The 16184-nt window shown below is 56.7% G+C and overlaps 1 protein-coding gene across 6 annotated transcripts in view; it reads left to right on the top strand.

The window, feature by feature from the left end:
• Positions 1-16184, top strand: part of COLEC11 (collectin subfamily member 11) — a 32839-nt gene that overhangs the window by 2788 nt on the left and 13867 nt on the right. The window contains exons 1-3 of one of the 6 annotated variants that reach the window (XM_011281341.4): positions 1099-1337; positions 5907-6050; positions 13093-13164. In XM_011281341.4, the coding sequence (XP_011279643.1) occupies positions 5933-6050; positions 13093-13164 (190 nt within the window). In that variant the 5' untranslated portion in view covers positions 1099-1337; positions 5907-5932. Of the gene's footprint in view, positions 1-1098; positions 1338-5906; positions 6051-13092; positions 13165-16074; position 16184 lie in introns of those variants that run through there. The other 5 variants (XM_011281340.4, XM_003984518.6, XM_006930502.5 and 2 more) reach the window with 5 other exon arrangements.

Genomic DNA, 16184 nt, shown 5'->3' with positions numbered 1-16184 from the left:
GAGCCTGCTTCGGATTCTGTGTCTCCTCTCTCTGACCCTCCCCCGTTCATGCTCTGTCTCAAAAATAAATAAATGTTAAAAAAAATTAAAAAAAATTAAAGTTTGGTAGAATTCTCGTATGAAATCACCTGGCCTGCCTGGAGTTTCCTTTTTGGGGGTTTTTTAAGTTACAAATTCAGTTCCCTTCATTGTTATGGGGCTGCTAAGTCGTCTATTTCATGTTGGGCCCATTGTGGTAGATCCTGTGTTTCCCTGGAAGTGGCCCATTTGGTCCAGGTTGTGAGATTTATTTATGCAATTAGGTGGTTTTAATAAAGGATCCATTCTTTTTCGTGGATTTTGCGATGTGCATGGAATCTGACAGGTTTTACAAAATTTGTAATCTCTTAAGATTTCTCTTTTCGGTATAAATACAAATGCACCATTGAATGTGGCATTTAAGAAAATGTTTTTAATGTTTATTTATTTTTGAGAGAGAGAGACTAACACAGCACGAGCCGGGGAGGAGCAGAGAGAGAGACACACACAGAATCCGAAACAGGCTCCAGGCTCCGAGCTGTCAGCACAGAGCCCGACACGGGGCTCAAACCCACGAACTGTGAGATCATGACCTGAGCCGAAGTCAGACGCTCAACCGACTGAGCCATCCAGGTGCCCCTGAATGTAGCTTTTTATGATCCTAATTTTATGTGTGTATCTCTTTCTTAAAGAAGCAACCCACCCCCCCCCAAGAGTCAGGCTGTGCAGAAGCTGGACCCGCCCAGCCCACCGCACAGAGAGATTCTGGGGGCACATACGAAGCTTCGGTGAGCGCGGTGAGTCTGGGGTCTCGCCGCGGGTTCGGTCTCGACCAGTAGACGAGGTTAATGCTGTGAAGTGAAAGCCCACACGGAGAACGGGAGAGGAAGCGTGTCAGCTGTGTGTGTTTCTGTCTGATGTGACACCAGGTGATAAGGACCACTCAATGCTTTCCTGCATCCCCACCGTCCTCCCGGAAGAGAGGCCAGGACAGTCGGGGTGGCGTCGGGGGTGAAGAGCTGGAAGGACTCTCGGGGCGGGTCCGTGGTCTGCCGGGAGCCCTGACCTCCGGGAGTTTGCAACGTTCCCACACCCTCCTCGCCGCGCTCCCGCGGGGCAGCTGATGTATTTCAAACAGGAAGCTCTTTGCAGATAAGGCTGCAGCCTGATTTGCTGGGCAGCCTGACAGCCGGGGCCCCGCTCGCCTGGCCTGTGGGGCTCAGCGGCCTCTGTAAATAGCAGCCATGAGGCTCCCGGGTGCAGTGTCCTCGTGGGTCCCCGACGGTCAGGACGCCCCCTTCGCCTAGCGTGCGCTGCAGGTAGGGACACTCTGCCGGGTGACCTGGCGGTCTTGGAGGGCAGGAGGGGGGTCGCCTGGTCGAGGCGAGGTTCCGGGTACGGCCAGAGATGGGAGACAGACGGGAATCTGTTCTTAGGTCCCCACAAAGGATGGGGGTGTCACGTGAAACAGGCACTAGAATTCCACCGTTTTGTTAATTCACCAGTTCGTGGTGGAAACTTCCCGGGGATAACTGACGACGACCTAGGGCTGCCGGCTACCAGACGGTTGGGGGAGGCTTTCTCAGCTCTGCACACGTTCAGAGAGGTGGGGCAGCGAGTTTCCGAATCGCCAGTCGCAGCGTGGGGCCGCACGGACAACAGCAGTAACCTGTACCCGTGGCCGGTAGCTCTGTTTTGGGGTTCAGTAATGGGAATGCCAGATGTGGGCAAAGATAGGACCGGAGAAGGTCACTTTCAAGCGCAGAGAGGGTTGCCTGGTACGGAGTGGGGCTTTCTCGTCTCCCAAACTGGATGAGACATGGTGAGACGGGGGCCCTTCCTGGCCTGCTGGCTGTGACAACTTGGAGGCCGAAGTTAGGAGGTGCTTATGAATTTAAAAGGCAAAGTTGGAAAGCCGCCGTGTGTGCGTAACAGGACTTCTGATGTGTAACAGGACTTTCCTGGGGGCCAGAGCCGCGCCCCGACCTCTCACGGCTATTGTGGTTCATCCACAAGCTTGAGAGGTCCGTGAGTGAGGAGAGGAGACAGAGGTCGGAGAACACGATGGGAAAAGCCTCTTACTTTGCGTGTGCCTCTCGGGTGGGCTCTGGGGAAGGACCCCTCATCAGCGTCACCGTCACCATAGGAAGCAACCCCCTCGTGGGGGTGGGGGCCCCAGCGCCCCGGTGCTCCTGGATGTGGTTCTCCGCCTATAAATGGTGGGCCCTAATGTGGATGTTTAATGAAAACGTACCACTGTACGTTTGGCAGATTAAGCCACATTGTTTTCATCGTCTCCTTCATTCTTATAAGGAACCGCGACTGAGAATTCCAAATTGCATCTCCCCTCTGAAACCCTGGCTTCCTTCACTGAAGGGAGGGTGGGAACCTCCTGGTCTCTGGCCGGGAGATAAGGATGTTATTCTTAAAGGAGGCCAGGAGCTTCTGCGTTTACAAACAGAATTCCTCTCCTCCGGGGCGGGGGAGCCAGAACCCTGGAGAAGGGGCTCCCACCCAGGGCCGCCCTGCTCTCTGCCCTGCTGATGCGCGAGCAGCGAGGGCCTCAGGGCGGCGTTCTGGCTTCCGCTGGTACTGGGCTGTCCCCTCCCTGGGCACCTCCTTGCTGGGCAGGTGGCAAGCAAGCCGCCTCGTGTGAGGGCGGTGGGTCGGGCTGAGCAGCGTGGCGGTCTCTTGACACACCCCTTCTATCCGGAGGGGAAGCTTCCAGGTCAGCTGTTGACACCCCAAAACCTAAACCCTGTTTGCCTCCCCACATACCAGCAAATGCCCATCGGCTTCCGCACGAAAGTAGGTGTGGAACAGATGTTTGTCATGACTCTTTTTTTTTGAGAGAGAGAGAGAGAGAGAGAGAGCGCGAGCCCATGTGCAAGTAGGGGAGGGGCAGGGGGAGCGTGAGAGAGAATCCCAAGCAGGCTCCACACTCAGCAGAGTCCAATTTGGGGCTCGATCCCACGACCCTGAGATCCTGACCTGAGCCCTAAATCAAGAGCTGGACACTCAACCAACTGAGCTGCCCAGAAGCTCGTATCGTGACTTAAAAAAAATTTTTTGGGGGGCACCTGGGTGGCTCAGTCGGTTAAGTGGCCGACTTCAGCTCAAGTCATGATCTCGCGGTCCGTGAGTTCGAGCCCCGCGTCGGGCTCTGGGCTGATGGCTCGGAGCCCGGAGCCTGTTTCAGATTCTGTGTCTCCCTCTCTCTCTGACCCTTCCCTGTTCATGCTCCGTCTCTCTCTGTCTCAAAAATAAATAAATGTTTAAAAAAAATTAAAAAAAATTTTTTAATGGTTATTTATTTTTGAGAGACAGAGGGCAAGTGGGGGAGGGGCAGAGAGAGGGAGACACAGAATCCGAAGCAGGCTCCGGGCTCCGAGCTGTCAGCCCAGAGCCTGACGCGGGGCTCGAGCTCACGGACCGCAAGATCGTGACCTGGCTGAAGTCGGACGCTTAACCGACTGCACCACCCAGGCGCCCCCCAAAAAAATTTTTTTAATGGTTATTTATTTTTGAGAGACAGAGGGCAAGTGGGGGAGGGGCAGAGAGAGAGAGAGACACAGAATCCGAAGCAGGCTCCGGGCTCCGAGCTGTCAGCACAGAGCCCGACGCGGGACTTGAACCCACAAACCGCGAGATCATGACCTGAGCCGAAGTCAGTCGCTTAACCGACTGAGACACCCAGGCACACCATGACTTTTTTAAAATTGAGAGATCATTGACATACAACATTACGTTATCAAACACTGTTCAGAGCTACATCCTGGAAAGAGCCGAAGCCTTTGCTTCTACAGCAGCTAAGATCCTTGCAGTGAAGGACACACTGCAGTGACCAGGCCGGGCTGTCCTTTGTTCAGAAGCTGTTAGGAATTCCGGGACCCTGACGGCCGTGTGGCAGACGGACTGTGAGGCCGTGTCCACGCGGGCCCCTGGTTCTGCAGCGGCCGCGTGTCCGAGGGGCTGGCCCTGGGAATCACGTGCGGACGTCAGGCACGGAAAACCCTTGGGGAGCTGGGCAGGCGGTAGCAGGAAGAGAGCATCCGCTTCTGTGTGTTGTGCTTGTGAACTTCTGTGCGTTCGTTCGTTCGTTCGTTCATTCACGGATTCTTTCCTTCACTCGGCCAGGGTGCCCTGAGCGCTTTGCCAGCTGCGGGCGTGACCTACTTCCCGACCGCGTGGCGGGCTCGGGGACCCCCGGCCCAGCCGGCAGAGGAGAAGGGAAAGGGCAAAGGTCAGCCCTGTGGGCCGTGGGCGACCTCGCACGTCTTCTCCCTCCTGCAGTCGGTCACTTGTGTGAGCGCCACAGGCCGAGCGCCAGCCTCCTGGTCCAGTTGTGGTGCGACGCTGGCCGTTCAGCCTCCCGCGGCCTGGGCCTCGCCACCCTCACGGCGAGAAGCGAGGTCCCCAGGTGGTGTTGGGAACTAAATAAGATCAACGTGTCTGGGTTAGGTAATAAATGGTGGCTCCTTTTCTCTCTACCAAACATAAACCAACACACAATAAAAGCCACGGCATCGTGATGTAAGCGGGCAGGTGGGCCCACGCTGGTGCTCGGTGGCCGACAGGAGCAGAGGGGACAGGTCAGGTGCGTCAGGAGGCCCCAGGTCCTGGCCCCACCGTCCCCACTGACGAGGGGTAACTCTGGGCAGCTGATTTCGTCCCCCATCTGTGGTCCCCTGGCCGGTGGGATGGGAGCAGTGTGCTGACCTCCGTGGGCCTTCTCTTCTCCCCCATCGAGGGACAATCAGCCTCACCCCTACCCTCTACAGTCCACCCCGTGGTCACGCAGAGGGGAGCTGGGGCCTCCCTGCAGGTGTCACGGAGCGCAGGCGGTTTCTGCCTGCGTCCTTTTCATGGAGAACGTGGCACAGCATGGGCACGCTAAGGAGGGCATCGACGTCTCAGCTCAGAGACTCTGGCTTCCTCTGTCTGGAGCCGTCGCGGGCCGTGGGGCCCTCACGCCGCGTGATGATGGCAGCATCATGCTGTCTTCAGCAAGTGCTTGCCGCGCATGGGCCCAGCCCCTTGCACACCTCTCGTGCTCCATGGCTCCTCCTCAGGGGGACCTCGGGGGCTCCAGCCTCCCCTGTAAGGTGAGCGCAGGCTGACAACGGAGTTGTGATGCGGCCCGGGCACTGGTCCCGGTGCTGGCCCGCAGCTGGGCGCGTGGCTGTGCCCAAACACTGTGCCACGTGAACGTAAAAGTCTCGGAGTGGGGGGTGTCTGTGTGTCGCCACCAAGCCTTTCCCACCGGCACTTGGGGGAGGGACGCACCGCCAGCTGTGTGCACCCTGCGCCTTCCAGGGTCTGTCCCCGTCCTGCCCCCCCACCCCAGGGACTGATCTCGGTGGTGTAGGTGATAGACTAGATAATCAATGAGCTGTAGCTGCACGTGGCAACGTGGGCGAGCCTGGGGCAGAAGGTCGGGTAAAACAGTCGAGGCTCAGAGGACTATGGTGCCTTATAAAGTCCCAAACCGAGCAAACTGCACAACATATTGTTTAAGAATGCAGGGGCCTACGGTAACGCCAGTTAGGAAACCACAGGAGACGCACGTTCACGGCCCCAGAGCCAGGCTCCTCAGGGGCTTGGGGTGGTCCTGGGCCCGGGGACTGCGGGGCCACTGTGCTGGGAGAAGTGTGGTACTTTCCACGCGACCGCGCCCCTGCCTCCGTGTGTACCAAGTATCCGCCACAGGGAAGCAGACGCGAGAATCCGGTGGCCGCCGTCGGGATGGAGGTCCGAGCGGGGCCGGCAGGGGAGGCACGGGCGGGCCCACGAGGGAGGGCCCCAAACGCGGGGACAGGCCCGACAGCTACCTGTGCCCTGGCCCCGGGTTCTGAGTTCCCGTCACTGTGTCCCCTTCCCTCTTGCAGGAGTCAGCGTCCCGCACGCGCTCGTGATGAGGAGGGGTCTGGCTCTCCTCGGCCTGGCCTTCCTGTGGCTGCTCCCATCTGGGCGTCCTCAGCAGACGGCAGAAGACGCCTGTTCCCTGCACATCCTCGTCCCGGGCCTCAAAGGTAACCCTGACCGCGGCCTCCCGTGCGCGGCTGAGTGCCAGCTCAGGGTCTGACCTCCGTGCACTTCAGTTTCCCCATCTGCAAAATTAAGGGTTGGACTACATAATGTGCACACTTTCTTTGGCCAAGAGATCCTGTAATTCTGAAGCTATAAGCCACTGCTGACATGTGGTCCATGTACCACACACGTTATCGCAAATGACTTGCAGAGTGAGATTTCATCTGGCCCATTTTTTTATGTTTACTTATTTTTGAGACAGAGAGAGAGAGACAGAACGTGAGCGGGGGAGGGGCAGAGAGCGAGGGAGACACAGAATCCGAAGCAGGCTCCAGCTCCGAGCTGTCAGCCCAGAGCCCAACTTGGGGCTCGAACTCACTGACCTCAAGATCATGACCTGAGCCAAAGTCGGACGCTCAACCGACTGAGCCGCCCAGGCGCCCCAGCCTCTGGTCCATTTTGCAGATAAGGACATTCAAGGCCCAGGGACATGTAGCAATTTGCCAAACAAACTGGGTCACTCAGCCTACGAAGCCAGTGCTCCTACGCCAGTTCCTGAGAGCTCTAAATTCCTACTTTAAAAAACAAACAAGCAAACCCCCCCAAAACTTTTCTCTTGTTGGTTTGCATATAATTTACTCCCGGTGGAACTTGCCCGGCCGAGCCGGTGGGGGGCGGGCACCAGCACAGGGGAAAGAGTCAGGGCCCTCAGACTGGCATCTTCATTCAGAAAAGGTCCCTGGTTTCTCCGTAGCTCGGGCAAGAGATTCCACAACCTTGTGATTCCCAAGTGGGATCCACCATTCGAGGGCCCCAGGGCAAGATGCAAATGTGGGCTTCTTGTTCAGAGTTATAAAAAGACTTCAGATCAGGGCCAGGGCACATGCCCCACGCGGGGTGGGCGAGCTTGGGCCTCTCGCTCCAGGAGCAAGAGGCAAGCGCGGGAGGGGCCGGCCCACCACTTGCACTGATGGCCTCGCGTGCCCCCGAATTCCATTCTGCTCCCTTCCCGCTCGGACGGCGCGCACCCCGGGCCCCAAAGCCTGGTCTCTGCCGGATGGGACTTTCGCGGGAATGCCTGCGGCTCTCCCCACGGAGATCGTTGGAGGACGTAGACTCACATTTAGGGGCTGTGGACCCGTGACGAGAATGGCTGCCACCAAAGTCAGAGCCAGGTGCCTCCCGAGACCTGTGGGAGGCGAGGCGGTAGGCCCCAGCTCGGCGTGGTCCAGGCAGGAGTCCCCGGGGAGCAGGACAGGGTGGGGCCCCTTGCAGGACCCGGATGCCGTGCTCCCAAGGGCCTGTCCTCTAGCAGGTAACAAGACACGTTTCCAGGTCGCGTGGAGCCGTGCGGGATGTTTCGGGGCCGCGGAGCGTGTCTTCCAGACGTGCTGGTCAAGCGCAGCCCTGCCCCAGAGTGACCGGCCTGGCCACCCCAAAGGGACAATTCCGTAGAGAACGCCTTCTCACACTCACCGAAGTCCTTACGACCTGGATGTCCCGCTTTTATGTCCAGCCTCATTGAGGTTTAACTGGCAGGTTGTATGTGTTCAAGGGGACGACTGAACACACGGAAACCTCGTGAAGTGACGTCACAGCCACATTCGTTAGCCCGCTGACACCTCCCATCGTCCCATGCTGTGTGTGTGTGGGGGGGGTGGGGCGAAGCCTGGGGGTCTCGTGGTGACCCAGGACCAAGGGGGCAACACGGCCGTGAGCTGGCCGACCCGATGCAGAGAGCCCTTACTCGGCGTCCGGATTTTACCGTTCTGCTGTTTAGCCTGGGCAGCAGGGGGAGGGGAGAGGAGAGAAATCTGTGCCAAAAAAGACCAGATGATTCGGGGCTCGTAAGCAACGCAAGCTCAGGATGCGGCAGACTTTTGTCCCCTGCAACAGGAGCCCCTCCCTCTGCCGTCTGCGGCGGCCGGGCCCCGCTCGGTCGGCCCCCCTGCGCGCGGCCTCACGGGGCCTGGATGCTCAGCGGTCCTCGCCGCTGGACGCAGCCCCCTGGTCCGACCTGGCAGAGAGTTCGTGACGCCGCCCCCACACGACGCCCCCGGCGGCAGAGAGCGCTCCGTCCCGACGACGACTCTCGGTGGGCTCGGGGGCGTGGTGGCTTCAACGCCCGCCTGTGAGTGGCCCCGGTGACGGGCGACCCGGCCTGCTGCCCTCTCTGGGACGGCCACGCTCGGCCTGCACGGCCACGAGAGCCAGCTTGGTGCGCGGGCGTCCGTCAGCGGAGGTGAGAATACGGGCGCGATACAGGCCCCGCTCTGAACACGAAACGAGCACGTAAACGATGTCTTCTTTCGTCCTCCACACGTCCCTGAGACCCCACGGGCCGGGCCCGGAGGGAGGGCCGCTACGGGGACACGAACACAGGCCTCCCCTGTCCGTCGCCGGATCCAGACTGGGCTTCAGAACCTTTCCCGACCCGACTCCTGCCGGCCCTTCTGCACCGACTGGTGTTGGCACTTGGGATGAAATGTATCTGCTATTCAGACCTAACAATAGCACGTTCGCTGTGCATTTGGAGAGAGAGACGACTCGTTTAAAAAAAGGTTTTTTTAAAATGTGTATTTATTTTTGAGACAGACAGAGAGAGAGAGAGAGCATGAACAGGGGAGGGCAGAGAGAGAGGGAGACACAGAATCTGAAGCAGGCGCCAGGCTCCGAGCTGTCAGCACAGAGCCTGACGCCAGGCTCGAACTCACGGACCGCGAGATTGTGACCTGAGCCGAAGTCGGACGCTCAACCGACCGAGCCCCCCAGGCGCCCCAGAACACGTGTAAGTTTTGAGGGGAGAGGTTCCCAGCCACCCCACCTCCTGAGACCAGCAGACAGCAGGCCCTTCGGACCCTGCTGACCGTGACCAGTGCCGCGAAAGCAGCTTTGGTCTTGAGAAGCACATCGAGGGCTCGGCTCCAAGGAGGAGGCCAAGGTCACCAGGAGGCAGTCCCGCCGCCGATGGTTTCTGTGGCCCCTGGCGCTGCCACTCCCGAGTTTGGGCGAGAACGGCGAGGGGCGGGACGCGGCTTCTCATAGCAACACCCACGCGGCTGGTGTTTTCCAGGACGCAGCGCGTCCCGTCCCCGGAGCTGGAGGGTCCACTCGGCCCAGGTGGCGGGGAGGGTCTCGGACTCTGGGCTCTGGACGGAGCCACAGCGACCACAGAGGAGTTCAGGGCACCTGCCACCAGTATTGGCCGCAACACGTTGGCTAATACGGTCGGTTGTCAAGGAAGCAGAATCGCGGGGAGAACGAAGTTTGAGGGACTTTCTAACTATCTGAGAGCGACCAAGAAAACCCACGTTATTAGGAAGACTCATGTTTAATGATGCGTATTAGTCACCTTTCCTGCTTTAGGAAGAGGGGTTTGTGGGACACGAGGGGCCGTTCGGGGCTGTGAGGGTGTGTCGGTGCCTCAGATACTTGCTACGCACGCCGGTCCGACCAGGTTAGACGCAGGCGCGTGAAGCCGCTGGAGAGCGGGCAGAAGTTGTGCCATCAAGGAGTTTCAGGCCAAGGACGTGGCGCGGGACAGCAGATTGCTGCTGCTGCACGTGCGGCGATGGACGCTCGCCCCCGCCGGGACCCTTGCAGCAGCACACTCGCTGTTCTGCCCCGACACGGCGGGTGGACCGTGTAACGGCCCTGGTGGCTTCACGTGGCCCTCAAGCCTGAGGTCTGAGCGCTGGCTTCTCCCCGCCCTCGTGGGCTCCTGTGGACCAGTCTCTCCCGGTCTCCTGGCCCCTCACCTGTGCAGGTGCTGCCCCCGCCCCCGTCTCAGACACCCTTTTCCCTGTTCCTTGCCTGGCAACAGCCCGTCTCAGTTAGAAGTCCCTTCATCAGAGGGGCCTTTTCCGATCGCTCAACTGAATTATGGCTTTTTCAGGTTGAAATCGTTGTCTCATTTTATCTCACTTTATCTTGCATCCCGCGTTGCAAATGACGATTCTCATGTCAACCTGACTCTCGTTCACGCGCAGGAAGCCTTTACAACCTCCCGCTCCTCTTGGGTAGCCGCCGCAATTCCTCTTCATTCTCGATGTTCCGTGCGTCACTCCGACACGGCCAGGTTGTTTCTGCTCGTCTCTCCTGCGTGGTTCTCCGTGGGCGCTTGCCACGTGCTCTTTTACACCTTCCCCTGGTGCCGGGAGGTCCCAGCTGTTAAATCTGCACACTCACGGCTCCAGTGTCTGTTCCCCCTTTTCTGGAATTCCTTTAAGGTGGATGGTGGAACTGGTGGGGCATTTCTTCACTCTCAACTTGATAGCTTTATTTTTATTTTATTTTTTTAAGTCCAAACAAAGCTTTCTAGTTCTTTGTCTCTTCGTGTTGCGTTGTGAAAAAAAAAAAAAATTCTTCAGCCTCATTTCTTGTTTCAGGAGCTAGCTTGTATCATGGGCCGTTCTGCTTCTCGGCCTTTCTGTAGTGCGATTCCGTTCAAAAATTAATTTCGTGTACAAGATCTAGTTGGTTCTTTTTCAGTGCTTTTTCATTTTGCTCATAGAGACACATTCTCTCATCTTTTTTTATTTTTAAAACCGTTTATTTATTTATTTTGAGAGATAGACAGAGTGTGCGTGGGGGAGAGGCAGAGAGAGAGGGAGACACAGAATCAGAAGCAGGATCCAGGCTCTGAGTTACAGGGGTTCGAACTCATGAACCGCAAGATCATGACCTGAGCCGAAGTCGGACGCTCCACCGACTGAGCCCCCCAGGTGCCCCATGTCTTATCTTGATGAAGATATTCAGTGTGTGATTTGAGAGCAGGCTCTGACTGCCCCAAGAGTTCTGTTCCTCTGCTATTTCTCTTTCCTGACGTTGGTGTCCCCAAATGTCTGCACGTTCTTGGTCGTGAGTTCATCCTGTTAGTTGGTATTTCCCACTGGTCTCTCAATGTGTCTCCAAGAATTGCTGTTGTAATAATTTCCTCTCTGAAGAAAGACAAACGACTCAGAGATTTAAGGGCCACGCATGTGTGCTAGGCTTATGTCAGCACACCCTTCAGCGGGGGGCTGGCCAGAGCCTTCCTGGCTGTGGCACAGGGGTGACGGTGACATGCCAGCTCTGTCTTCTAGTTTTTGTTGGCACTCACTTTGCTTTTCTCTGTTTACTTAAATTTTAAAAATATTTTGGCTTATTTATTTATTTATTTTGAGAGAGAGTGAGAGAGAGCACAAGCAAGCAGGGGAGGGGCAGAGAGAGAAGGAGAGACAGAATCCCAGCAGGCTCTGCAGTCAGCGCAGAGCCCAATGTGGGGCTCGAACCCACGAACCGTGAGATCGTGACCTGAGCCAAAACCAAGAGTCCGACGCTTAACCGACTGGGCCACCCAGGTGCCCTCTCTTCGTTTACTTAAATTTAAATGGAACGTCCCCTCCTTCCAGCCAGATGATCAGTTTTGGGAATCCCGCTGGGGAATCTGTAACCCAGTTAAGCCTCTCCCCACGTGTGAGTGCCTAGGAGAGTCGCAGAGGACAGAGTTACGCAGACGCTGGCGGGCATGGCGCACGCCTGGGCAGGTGCCCCGGCCGCAGGCGGCACCCATGTGCTCTCATAGGGGGAACACCACCCCGATTAGGTGGACGAGCCATATAAAAATGGCTGGGATGTGGCACGAGGTCCCGGCCTCCGGAGAGAAGAGGCAGCTGGTGAGGGAACTGGGGGTGCAAACTGGAGAGTCAGGTGAGGAGGTGGCCGTCAACGCGGGGGCTACAGACCTACTGAGGACGACGGCTTTAGAAAGGGGGTTATTTGTAACCACATTCAGCTTGTTGTTGGTTTTGGGAAGGGAAATAACATCATCGGATCTGTGTTTTAGGTGTGGGTTGGGGGGGTGGGGGAGGACTGGGGGGACCTTGATGTCCCCCCAACATTGGGACCCTGTCCTCTGCTCCAGCCACGCCTGCACCGCTCCTTCCGGGTGCCTCCGCGTCCTGTGCCCGTCTGTCCTGCATGGGCAGTCTGAGGGCAGTCACCAGGGCCAGTCCGACGGGGACAGAACACGGACAGGACAGGGAGTGGGCCAGTTAGACCTCACAGACCCGGGCAGGGGTTGCACTTAGCTGATGAGGGACGCAGAAAAGCAGAGGTGACAGCCGGGCCTGGGCTTGCAGTCTGGGAGCATCAGTGTGGCCACCGGAACCAGGAAAGTTGTAGGACGGACTCATCCCTGGGGAAAAGCCATCAGGTCCATTTGTGGCCAGTGTGGGGTCTCAGGAGACTTAACAGCCCATCTCCCTGTTTCAGTTCCGAATGAAATCAGCAACAGATAAAAGAACGGCGGGTGACTGCCACCAAAATATGCCCGGACCCGTGATAAAGGCGGGGGCATGTAGTGTGGGCGGAGAGCAGGACACATCTGGGGGCGCACAGAGTGACTGAGAGCAGGACCCACCTTGATAACGAACTGAATCAGGCGGATGTGCCCACCTGGTCACAGGTGCCCGGCCCCCAAGCAGGAGCATGTGCTGTGGGGGTGGAGGTGGCGGGGTGGGGGTGGGGGGCTCGTGCTGAAGGCACCAGGCGGTGCTGACATGGGCACCTGATTATTCTTCCCGGGTGCATCAGCCAGACGCAGGGTGGGTGGCCAGAAGGACACCTGGCCATGGGGGATCCGAGAGACCCCTGGGCCCCTCAAGTGGCCGTGGGGTCGGAGGGGCAGCGGGGCAGTCAGAGAGGGTCTCAGGGAGGGCTGTGCACCAGAGGGCGAGCTGGCCCGGAGGCGTGACTGGAGAGAGGGACACACAACATCCCCGGAGGGAAGGCGGGGGGCGGAGGCAGAGCCCACACAGATTTGGGGCGGGGCAACTTGAGATCTCGTGATGGGGGCCGGGAGGAGGGGTGAAGGCCTGCGGGGGTGGGAGACGGTCGGAATGAGAGATGAAATCTCCTGGGGGCTGGGGTGGGGGAGAGGAGGCCACGGGGCCTGGCTGGTAGCTCAGATACGGTGACAAGCCGTCTGTTGTCAGTCCTCCCCATGTCACACTGCAGCGTGAGCCCAGAACGAGGTCCTAAATGCGGTGACTTCTTCCACAGGGGATGCCGGACAGAAGGGGGACAAAGGTGCACCCGGACGGCCCGGAAGAGTCGGCCCCACGGGAGAGAAAGGTACCCGCCCCTTCCCCCCTCCCTCCCCCAGGTCTGGCCCTTCTGGGCCCCTCAGAGATCTGCCCGAGAGGAAACAGCTGGTGCTCTGGCTCCTGCAGGAGCCATGGGGTGGGGGGTGAGGAGTGGGGGGGCGGGGATTCGAAAGGAATTCCACACCTTGGAGTGAACCAGGGTGCAGAGTGCCCCTTCCCACATAATAGGGTGGTCACGTGCATGGAAACTCAGTCCTGGCCTAGCCCCTCACCAGCGTCCTCTGCAAAATGGGGATCATTTGTGAACATTACACATATACGTGCAATTGTGAGACTGTGCAACGGTTATGGAGAAGTGCACGCAGTGATGGAGGTGTGCCAAAAGTTATGAAGGATTTCAAGCAGTTTTGTGGAGGCGTGCGGGCAGTTAAGCAGGCGTGCGAGCAGTGATGGAAACATTTAATCAGATAAGAAGGTGTGTGAGCAGATAAGGAGGCGTGCGAGCAGTGATGGGGGTGTGCAAAAGACCAAGTGGACAGACTTGGCTGGTATGTGTGGGGCTACACAGTGGCTCCCCCACCTTGGCTGAAAGACCCTAGTTGCTGACTCTGCTTCCTTCTTAGTACAGCAGTGTCATTGTCCCTATCCCCCGGGGGCCGTGCTGAGTCCTACAGGAAATAGATCGTACCCGCAAAGTCGCTGCCCAGTAAATGGGGTAGAGGCGCGTGCCAGCGTATACCCACTGTGCTCTGGGAATTACGCTGCCATCCATCCAGCTGGTCCCCCAGTCGATCCCCTAACACTGGAGAGCTAGGTGGTTTCCAGTTTTCAAAACGTTATTACAACAATGCAGATAAAGGCCATTGAGCATATACAGTAAAACCTTGGATCGCGAGTAACTTGTTCTGCGAGTGTTCCACAAGACGAGCAAGCATTTCCAATAAATTTTAACTTGATAAACGAGCGATGTCTTGCAATATGGGCGGTAGGTGACACTGGACGTCACGTGATCACATCCGAGCCAATGGTTCTTGAAACTCGCTTTGATATACGAGCGCTTTGGATTACAAGCGTGATTCTCGGACAAATTATGCTCACAAACCAAGGCTTTACTGTGTGTTCAAGCATATGCACTACTTTTTCACTCTTTTGAGGTATGATTTCTGGACATGCTCCTTTTGATGTACGAGTCATGAGTCAGACAGCTGCACACACCTGGGAAGCCCCTGGTCACGTTCAAGACCCAGAGTATTTTGGTCACAATGCCTCCATCATCCCTGATGATTTTTATTTCTTGTTTTCTCCTTCACTCCTAACAAATTAGTTAAAAAAATAAATGAACTATTCTCATAGTTCAAAGTTCAAAGCCTACTCCTTCTCAAAGTTCAAAGAAACTCCATGCTCCCTGGCACCCTCCCCCCCACTGGGTTGATTTCTCTTTTCAGAGATAGTCTGCGAATCGAATCGGCAAGCACGTGTACGCTCTATTCCTCCCTCCTTTTGTGCAGACGGTTACACTGTACACGTATTGATCTGCATTTCCCTCTTTCACTTAACAATATGTCCCCGAGATCATTCTATGCGGGCACGGACGTGTTTCCCACCTCCTCCCCTGTGGTGATGTGGGATTCCGCGTGTGGACTCATCCTGCTTCAACTGGGCTCCATTCCTGGAGGGGGGTTTGCTGCAGAGAATGATCCAGTATGTGTCCTTTTTTTTTTTTAAATTTTTTTTCAATGTTTATTTATTTATTTGGGACAGAGAGAGACAGAGCATGAACGGGGGAGGGGCAGAGAGAGAGGGAGACACAGAATCGGAAACAGGCTCCAGGCTCTGAGCCATCAGCCCAGAGCCCGACGCGGGGCTCGAACTCACGGACCGCAAGATCGTGACCTGGCTGAAGTCGGACGCTTAACCGACTGCGCCACCCAGGCGCCCCCAGTATGTGTCCTTTTTAAGCGTGTATGAGTACGGCTTGAAGGTGAATTTCTAACAGTGTGATCGCCAGGTCAGCGTGCTCAAGCATTTGACATTTTGGTCGATCTTGCCTTCCCAAAGGATGGAGGCAATGCGCTCTCTCACGGTCAACACAAAGAACCGTCGCCCGACGCCCTCGCTGAGGTGGGAAGGCTGCCAGTCTGACCGTAGGAAAATGCTGCCTTAGGAGGCTTCACTTTGCTTCTCTTATTATGAATGAAGCAGAGTCACTTTTCGTGTATTTAAAAGCCATTTGTATTTCTTTTCTTTTGGTTCTTCTGTTGTGTCTTTTTCAGCCTTTAAAAAATGCTCTTGGGTTCTTTTTCTTCTTGATATGTAAGATACTTTTCCTACCTCTGAATATCTCCTTAGAATACGTTTCCTTAGAATACTTCAAAAAGGCTATCCGTGTGTACCTCTCTGTGCACTCTTCCCGTTTGCTGGAGCACTCCATCCGTGGAGCAGGAGTGAGGGAGGCAGGAGCCCCTCCCCTGGGGCCCCTGCAGGATGCCAGCCCAGCTGACCGGGAGGAGGAGGGAGGGGAGCCGGCCCCCCGGGGGGGGCGGGGGGGCGGGGGGAGCGGGCGGGGCGGGCTCCGTGGTCAGCTTGTGCTTCACAAAGTGCTTGGGTTGTGGTAACAATCTCAGAACTACAGGGCTTGCTGTTTTTATTTCATTACCATACTTCTCAGGAAAGTGGAAACTGTTGTACATGTACCTCTAATTTTATTACTGAACTAGTTATGAAATTTACACGGTGGTAAGAGGATGTTTCTCTGCTTCTTTGTGGGGACGATTCTATATTGTGCAGCCGGGAAGTGGGCTAGCTCCCCAATCCTAGATGCTCACAAATTCATCTCACGATCCCGTTTCACTGATGTGTCTTCCAAGTCACCGTGTTTGAGCTCAACAGGCAAGTGGCAGTGAAGTCCTGCCTTCATTAAGTAACTGCCTTGTTTCAGCTCTCTCCAACGCACAGCAGTAACAGGTGCTCTGATAGAAGGTTTATGCATACCGGAAGTGAGAAAGTCAGCCATACTAAAATCACCCAGAGACTGCTACTTATTTTCGG

Source organism: Felis catus, chromosome A3 (assembly GCF_018350175.1).
Source record: "Felis catus isolate Fca126 chromosome A3, F.catus_Fca126_mat1.0, whole genome shotgun sequence".
Lineage (NCBI taxonomy): Eukaryota > Metazoa > Chordata > Mammalia > Carnivora > Felidae > Felis > Felis catus.
The sequence above is the reverse complement of the archived record's forward strand: the minus strand, read 5'-3'. Positions and strand labels throughout refer to the sequence as shown.